This window comes from Anguilla rostrata, unplaced genomic scaffold (genome assembly GCF_018555375.3).
Source record: "Anguilla rostrata isolate EN2019 unplaced genomic scaffold, ASM1855537v3 scaf1210, whole genome shotgun sequence".
Classification (NCBI taxonomy): domain Eukaryota; kingdom Metazoa; phylum Chordata; class Actinopteri; order Anguilliformes; family Anguillidae; genus Anguilla; species Anguilla rostrata.
The window spans coordinates 1-9,585 of NW_026986533.1; the positions used below are offsets into that span (position 1 = coordinate 1).

General features: G+C 38.0%; 1 protein-coding gene across 1 annotated transcript; it reads left to right on the plus strand.

The window, feature by feature from the left end:
• The first annotated feature begins 3,146 nt into the window (after nucleotides 1-3,146).
• On the plus strand, nucleotides 3,147-4,912 carry LOC135247309 (zinc-binding protein A33-like). The gene is made up of 2 exons (XM_064320610.1): nucleotides 3,147-3,272; nucleotides 3,726-4,912. Exons 1-2 carry the CDS (start codon nucleotides 3,251-3,253, stop codon nucleotides 4,277-4,279), a joined length of 576 nt encoding a protein of 191 aa, XP_064176680.1. The 5' UTR covers nucleotides 3,147-3,250; the 3' UTR covers nucleotides 4,280-4,912.
• The last annotated feature ends 4,673 nt before the right edge of the window (nucleotides 4,913-9,585 follow it).

The following is a 9,585-nucleotide window of genomic DNA, read 5'->3' on the forward strand; positions in this document are numbered from 1 at the left end:
TTTCAAATACAAAATGTTTTATTAAATGGAATTATTTGAAAATAATTTCACAGCATAAGTTCAGAGGTGCAATTGCACAAAGCTGTTGATAGACTTGAAAAGCAATGGATGTGTGAGAACCTATCAGCTCTGAAAGTTGAGCATTTTGCCTAATTAGAGGACAGTATTTTGATGAGAACGCGTCAAGTGGCTGCTAACGGCCCCAGTCCAATTGTACCGATTTCCATGGTTAATTGCTGGTGAATATGCATGGCTGAATTCTATTTTATCAGTCTAACCTTACAAAATGTAAAAAATGGAACTGTACATATGACTGTTGAACACTCTGACAACAGAAAAAAGAGGAAATAAAGTAACAGGCCACTAACTTTAAAAAGATTGCATGGGTAGAAATAAACTGGCAAGTAGCTTATCAAGAAATCTGAGTTTGCCATCACCCCCATGCAAAGAGATGTAAGAGTCTACTGTCTGTTAGAGGCAGCGCATGGGTTGTTTAAAATTGCCAGCGTAGGGTACCCTGGCCCAAAATCCAAATTCAACCCCTAGACCCTAGTAGTTCCCCTGGAGTGTCCTTCGTATTATAACTCGCTGACATCACATCGAGGGCCGCTCACAAAGATTGTACAAAGAACTCTTCAGTATGAAGCTTACATTCTTGCTGGATCAGTCATTTCTGTTGTCTATCACAGAAATATTTCAAAATATTTTAAAATTGTATTTGTATTTTCATGTATATTTAAAAGGCTCTGAATACTATTTGAAAAAACTATTTAGATTCCCTGGAAAGTATTTATTTAAAAAAATGTATGTTTTAAATAATATTTGGGAAAGTATTTGGTTTTCCATTAAAATAATTTAAATAAATCAAATACATAGTATTTACATTCATGTGTAAATGTATTTGAAAATACTTCAAATATGTATTTAACTACATTTTCAAATACAAATACATATTTGCATTTTACCCAGGTCTGTTAAACTTACATAATAAATATATATTATGAAATTACACTCACTGGCCACTTTATTAGGTACACCTAGCTAGTACTATGTAAGACCCCCTTTAGCTTCCAGAGCTGTCAAAATTCTTCACAGGATTGATTGAACAAGGTATGGGAAAAATTCCTTGGGGATTTTGGTTGATGCTGACTCAATAGCATTACACAGATCCTACAGATTTTCAGCCAGATTCATGCTGCAAACCTCTGGTTCCACCTAATTCTAAAAATGCTCTATTGGAATGATATCTGTTGAGAGTGCAGGCCATAGGATCAAACTGAAGTCAGTGCCATGTTTGTGGCACAGCTTCTGTGCATTGTGACATGGTGAATCATCGTGCTAGAAGAATCCATTTGAACAAGACCAGGCTAAAACCGAGTATATGGCTGGACCTAACACACGTGATCCGGCTGACCAATGGTGTGACTTCATAACTCGGCCGACCAATGGTGTAACTTCTTCACTCAGTCACTCAGTCAGTCACAGACATTCAAGGTGGTAGGGCTGGCCCCGCTGTTGCGGTCCTGCCAAAAATAGTAGACTGTGGCCATAAAGGGATGCACATGGTCAGAAACAATGCTTAGTTATGATGTGGCATTCAAATGATGCTCAGTTGGTATTAAGGGGCCTAATCTGTGCCAAGGAAACATTCCCCACACCATTACACTACTACCAGCAGCTTGTACTGTTGATACAAGGCAGGATGGATTTGTAGATTCCTGCTGTTTATGCCAAAATCGGGCCCTACCACCTGCATGTTGCAGCAGAAGGTGAGATTCATCAGACCGAGCAACGTATTTCCAGTCTTCCCTCATCCAGTTTTGGTGATGACATGCACACTGTAGTCTCATCTTCCTGTTCTTATCTGACCGATGCCCATCCGTTTCAAGGTTTGAAGTGTTGTGCATTCAGAGATGCCTTTCTACACACCACTGTAAAAAAGTTGTTATTTGAGCATTTGTGGCCTTTCTGTTAGCTTGAATGAGTCTGCACATTTTCCTCCGATGTCTTTCATTAACAAGATGTTTTCTGCCACAGATCTGCTGCTCACTGGGTGGTTTTTGTTTATCGCACCATTCTCTGTAAACTCTAGAGACAAGTGCATAAAAATTCCAGGAGAGCAGTTGTTTCTGAGATGCTGGGACTTCCATGTTTGCCACTAACGATAATACCACAGTCAAAGCCGCCTAGATCACGCATCTTTCCCATTCCAATGTTTGGTCGAACAACAGCTAAACCTCTTCACCATGTCTGCATGCTTTATACATTGAGTTGCAGCCACGTGATTGACTGTTATGAGGAGTAAACTATTGGCGTTAACTAGCAGGTGTACCTAGTAAAGTGGCCAGTGAGTATAAAAAATGCCAAAAAAAAAACAAAATCGAACTGGGACCACACGATTGGTTCTTGGGAGCCAGACTCTCATGCTAGTGAAGTAGTTGGTGGGCTGCAATGTTTTGTTCTTTTAAACGTGTAAACTTCTATATGTCCAATTTGAGTGCGTATCTAATGTTTTTATTGGCTGATATACCTACATGTCCTATGGAGAGGCATATTCTCTGTGGGTCTAGAGCATTTGTTATGTTGTAATTGGCAGGAAAAAGAAGAAGAAGAAAAAAAAAACTTGAAATCCCCTAAATTAGAGGCTTTATTATTGTGGACGTGTGAAGTTGTTTGTGAATTCTGTCTGTTGACATGAAGAGAGGGTCTGTGGTCATTGTGGTTATTTCTGTAGGGAACCCTGAAAAGTGCCAAACTCTCTGTGCTGTATAGGTATGGGGCATGCTACCCCACCAAGGCGTAACCTGGCGTGATGGCATAACCATGTCAATATGCCTCATTTTCCCTTTATTTTGGCAGTTACATGTACATTACAGTACCTTCATTCACGTGTGTTTACTGTTAATATCTACATCACTGCCATTAGCATGGCTCCTGTCTCTCACTTATTATTATCTGTCTCTCATAATGGTTCCTACTGAATATATTTATCCATACATACTGTTCATCCTATCACAATTATGCTGTTATGATTTGTTTTGCAGAGCTACAAGAGCATTAGAGAAAGGTATGTGGACTCTCACCTCATTTCATCTTGTCTGTTTAAGTCACTTTTAACTCCAAAGCTTGAGTGACTCCTGCTTGTCATTACAGAGCCCAATGCACACTGCAGGATCCAGAGCTGCTCTCAGGGGCACTGATAGATGTGGCCAAACACCTGGGCAATCTGAAGTTCAGAGTCTGGGAGAAGATGCTGGGGGTGGTGCAGTACAGTGAGTATCTAGGGCAGATGGTGAAATCATGTTTTTTTCAAGCACTTAATGAACCCATAAAACTGAAGAAACATGCTGTATACTGAAATAGTGCTGAAGATAAACAGTACAGAGTCAGCCAGTCTCAGTTCCTCCAAGTTTAGGAAGATCTTGTGGTTGCACTGCACTGCTCTCAATTTAATATCAGAACACAAGCAAACAGAATTAACATAATATATAAAATGTCATTAATAATAAGGTTTATTAGTTGTGTGAATTGTCTGCATTGAATTTACTATGAAACTGATGTATTCATTTTCATAATATAAGCATGTTTAAACTACAGTATAACTACAGTATAAAATCCATAAAAATGATATACACTGTCTGATGTATGTGGCCTAATCTGAATAGAGTATTTTAAATGTGCCTCTTCTTACAGCCTTTTAAATATCTTTCTTCTTGATATTTCAGCTCCTGTGGTGCTGGACCCCAATACTGTACATACCCAAGTATCTCTCTCTGATGATCTGACCACTGTGAGACACACAGGTACAGACCAGAAATATCCTGACAACCCAGAGAGGTTTAGCTACTGTGTGTGTGTGCTGGGATCTGAGGGGTTTACCTCAGGGAAACACAGCTGGGAGGTGAAGGTGGGGAATAAACCTAAGTGGGATATAGGAGTGGTGAAAGAGTCCATCAGTAGGAAGGGAAAGATAACAGCCAGCCCAGAGAGAGGATTCTGGCTCTTATTTCTGAGGGATGGTGATAAGTACAGTGCATCTGGAGGTACTGACCTCACGCTGAAGAGGAAACCCCGGAGCATCAGAGTGCTGCTGGACTATGACATGGGGGAGGTGTCCTTCTTCGACTCCAGTGACATGTCACTCATCTACACTCATCAAGACACATTTACTGAGAGAGTGTTCCCGTTCTTCTGTCCCGATTTGAAAGAAGATAAGAATGAAGGACCCCTGCAGATATGCCCAGTGAATGTTTCTGTAACAGTTATGTCAATCCATTGAAAGTGTTTTTTTTTTTAAAGAACAAACTACATTTACTGGAAGAGTATTATAGAGGAAATCCATATTCTTCTATAACTATTATATTCCTCTATAATGATTATAGTTTTTTTCATTTTAATTTTCTTTTCATCATTGATAATTTAGTTGAGATTTATCATCTTTTGATAATGTACATATACCGTAGTATCTTCTGGGTTTTGTTTTGATCCAAATCATTAGACAAAATTATTTCATATAATTTTTGCTCATAAAGTAGATGTGCACCTGTAGTGTTGTCAAATACCTTTATATTTGATTAAAGTCATTCCTGTCTAGCTGGGTTTATAAGGTAGTGTAGGAGCTTGAAATGTGTGAGTATAGTGAGAGTCCGTTAGTTTGATTCCATTTGTCCTCCTGTGTTCTTTTCAGATTTTACTTTGCAATTAAACCTGTCAGTGCAATGCTGTAGGATTTACTGCACATCTGGGCCTTAAGTAGCCTTACCTTCAACCTTCAACCATGATTAAATAATTGCCATTGGCAAATAATCACAAAGGTTTCTCTAATTGTGCCTTTCATTGTATTCTCTTTCAATATAATCATGTCAGAGAATGTAAATGAAAAAAGGATTCCACCAAGAGTCATTTTAAACAATAGTGTATATTTTTAATTAAATCCCTTTACTCATTGGGTTGCACACTAACATGCATTAAGGTCTTCCAAATAAACTTCAGTGATTTTCTGTAGCTCCAAGCGGTCATATCTGCACAGTTCAAATGAGTGCTTATTTTTGAACATGACTGGTGACTTTAAAATGGCAGTTATTGGCAGTTAGTTCATTTTTGTTCAGTTATTTCACAGTTAACACACTTAATAACACAAAAGAATCAATAAAAAGTCAGTGACTGTGATTTTTTGCAATGACTGTATTTACATAGGACAAGAACAATAAAGAATGAATTAAAGTACAACATTTCTCCCAAAATGTTCATATTCCTTCTGTTATTTTACTGTAATAGTTGGCTAAAACATTAATGAAATCTATGTATTTTTACAAATCAATACCAGCAAAGTACAATTCAACCTAAAAATGGTCTTGTCAATTAACATAACATTAACATCATCTGTAATTACACTCGCTATTGGTAAAAAAATAAATAAAAATAAAATAAAATAAATAAATACATAAATAAATAAATAAATATATCCTATACCCAATACCTTGGTACAGAGCCAGTAGCAACCCAAATCACTTAGGTCAGAGGTGTCTGTGCTAACTACTCCACTACTTTTGTGTCCTAAAAGCAACAAGCACTAATTAAAAGGGGAAGGGGTACTGTGGGTGGGGCCCAATGGAGACCACAGTTGTAGGCACCATGACTGTTGGATGGGGCTGAGACATACAGTGCACTCCAGAATTATTGGCACCCTTGATAAATATGCACAAAAAATGCAACAACAACAAAAAAATGCTAAACTACAAAATAATACAGTTATTGACATAAGCTTTATTTTCCAACATGTGTAAACTAGTGTGCTTGATTAATGATTCATTGGAATCAACCAAAGTCTTACATTTTAAAAATAAAAAATATATTTCCCCAAAAAACATGTTCCACAATTATTGGCTCCCCTGGTTTAATACTTTGTGAAAACACCCCTGGCAAAGATGACAGCCATGAGTCTTTTCCTATACTTTGTGATAAGGTTAGAGAACACATTTGGAGGTATTTTTGACCATTGCTCCATGTAGAACTTTTCAGAATCATTGATATCTTTGGGTTTGCGCTTATGGATTCCCCCTCTTTAGTTCAGACCACAGGTTTTTGACAGGTTTTTGGAATTTAAGTCTGGAGACTGAGATGGCCATTGGAAAACATGGATGTTGATTTCACTTAAGAATTTCTGTTTAGATTTTGATATATGCTTGGAGTCATTGTCCTGCTGGACAATCTACCTATGACCAAGTCCTAGCTTCTTAGCAGAGACAACCCAATTTTCTGCCAGAATTTCCTGGTAATTTGTTGAATTCATTGTGTCGTTGATCTAAAATAGTGCCCCGGGACCACTGCCAGAAAAACATCTCCAAAATATCAATGACCCACCTATATGTTTGACAGTAGGTATGTGCTTCTCTTGTATGCATTCCTCTTTTGCTGCCAAACATGTTGATGATGTGCATGGCTAAAATGTTCAATTTTGGTCTCATCTGACAATAGCACTCTCTTCCAGTCATAATTCCAATGAGGTTTGGCAAGTTCCAGATTCTTGATTTTGTTTATTGTGCTCAGTAAGGGTTATCTTTGTGCTACCCTTCCAAGGAGTTAGTTGGTATGGAGGTGCCATTTTTTTTTAGACTTGTTGACTGCAAAGAACAAACCAATCTCTGCAATTCTTAAACAGTGATCCTTGGGTTATTAATGGCCTCCCTCACAATCTTCCTCATCGTCCGTGGGGACACCATGCACTTGCTTCCTCTTCCTGGCAAATTTGCAACCATTCCATATTTTTTACTCCTTTCTATTATTGCCCTTACAGTGCTAAGTGGTATGTTTAACCGTTTATGTCTTTTTTGTACCCATTACCAGACTTGTGACGGTAAATTACCAACCATACCAACTCTTCTGAATTGACAGTTGTTTGGCTTTTCCCATGCTGATGGATGACAAAGGGATTTTGTATGCTTGTTACCTCATTTTTCTTCTCTAGTGAAACTGGAAGTGATAGAATGACACAATATACGTCCTTTAGCCTGAGATGAACTAAATTAAGTAAAATTGTATTGCCAATTTCATTTTGTTTGATTTCACTTACAATAATTGTTAGGGCTGCCAATAATTATGGCACCTATGGTTTTCAGAAAACATTAGATTATTAAAAAAAAAAAAAAAAAACATTGAAGCATGAGAGTAAATTTATTGAAATAAAAGTATATAGGTTTCCCATATGTTTGAACATAACATATAGATTATTATCTGTGTCATTTATTATATGCAGCCTTTTTTCTTCATTTTGATTAAGGGTGCCAATAATTCTGGAGCCCACTGCATATTTAGCTGAGACTCCTTTACTGAGAAACTCCTCCCGTATTTCAGTGCTGATTTGTACACTGATGGCAATAATCCTGGAGCCTTGCAGAGCTGCCCAGAGAGGGAGTCTGTTACAATGATGTCATTCTAGTGAATGTGTCTGTAACATTGATGTACAGTAAGATCATTTTGTTGTAGCTGTTAATACATTGCTTGCTTCATAATATGATATTTTATGGAATAGCTTTATAGCTATGCATATAGCATACATACTCTTTTAGTATGCATTTTATTTTACTGAATAAATACATTTGATAGCAAATGATAAATACAGTTCTGTTTGTTAAGGTTTAATGCTTGTAAATGTGTTTGCTTGGCTTGCAGCTCTTCTGTTGAACTGTTTTGTTGTTGTGATTATCACCTGTGTACTATCAGATGTGATGAACTTCAACAAATGGAAAACCTTATGTGCCTTACTTAATTTTTTTTTTTTTTAAAGCATACTGTTGCTACTAAGATAAGCATTGGAACATGGTCTTTACCAAAGCACTGCTTCAGCGCATCATGCTTGGACATTGAGAACAGGTGAAAATGTCTCATTGTACCAGACAGGGAAACTGGCACCTGGCCTATGTCACACACAGATTCTTCACTAAAATTATGAGTGTTGTATTAACCAAAATATTTAAATGTCCAATTACAACGGTCTATTTAAACATGACAGTTCACATGACAAATACAAAGGCATTTCTGACATTTTGAGTGGAAACGAATTTCATTATCCATTCGTCCATCCATTATCTATACCCGCTTATCTAGAGCAGGGTCGTGGGGGGTGCTGGAGCCTATCCCAGCATGCATTGGGCGAGAGGCAGGAATACACCCTGGACAGGCCGCCAATCTATTGCAGGGCATACACACCATTCACTCACACACTCATACATACCTATGGGCAATTTAGAGTCTCCAATTGGCCTATCTGCATGTCTTCAGACAGTGGGAGGAAACCGGAATACGCGGAGGAAACCCATGCGGACAGAGTGAGAACATGCAAACTCCTCACAGAAAGGCCCCAAGACAATATTCGAAGCAACAGTGCTATCCACTGCACCACCGTGCCACTCCTACTTTCATTATTATTATTATTATTATTATTATGTAATTCCTACATGGATCAATAATTATGGATGTAAATACCCTCAAATTAAAGCTAACAGTCTAAAGTTTAATTTTATATTCATCATTTAATTTCAAATACAATGTGCTAAGGTACAAAGCAAAAACAAGAAATCACAACCCCCAAACTTTTGACAGTGAATATATTGTATATAATCACAACTTCTATATCCTGTTGTTTTTAAATTCAAATTCCAAGACTGAATTGTAATTCACCAGCAGTTCTCAGTTCAATTTAGAATTTTGTATCCTGTGTTTCTGTATCCAGACACTGCACCGTCCTGGCTTTCTGTTTAATGATTTGACCAGTGGCATTCGACGGCAGCTTCCTGTTTCAGTTCTGTGTGAATTTATTGGGCTCGGAGGGGTTTACCTCTGGGAAACACAGCTGGGAGGTGGAGGTGGAAAACAATTATGTCTGGGCTATTGTAGTGATGAATTGAGTCTGTCAACAAGAAGAGAAAATTTACATGCAGGCCTCTGGGAGGATTGTGGATTGTAATTTCCAGGAATGGTGATTAGTGTTATGTAGCAGGAGCTATGCACCTCAGACTGCTGGTGAAACACCAGAGGATCTGAGTGCAGCTGGACCAAGACTTGGGGTTTCCAGTTTCCTTTAACCCCAGCAACATGTCACATTTACACTTTTTAAGCCCCGGTTACTGAGATAATTTTCCCATATTTCCATCCTCATGCAAACACTACTGGTAGTAATCCTGGAGCCCTACAGATATGCCCAGTTAAGTTAAGTTTACTTAATTTACTTTAAACTTACCTTTCAGCAGTCAGAAAAACATGATACAACAATACAAGAATCGCCAAATAACTAGAATAAAATACACTATACACAAATCCTGAACACAGAATATATAACAGTGGAATAGAATGGAGGTAGTAGATTGATGCGCAAACCATGGTGCGCAGTGAAAATAAAGAATTGTGCACATTTATCTAGGTTCTTGCCCAAGATATGGATCTGTTGACACTGGGCATCATAAACCTCCGACCTGAGGGGAGCATCTGAAATTGCTCATGCCCAGTGAAGGTGTGTGCAGTAGTGATGTCATCCTAATGAAGGTGTCATAGTATCAGTCGTCCAAACCCCAGGGTTCACCCTCCAGG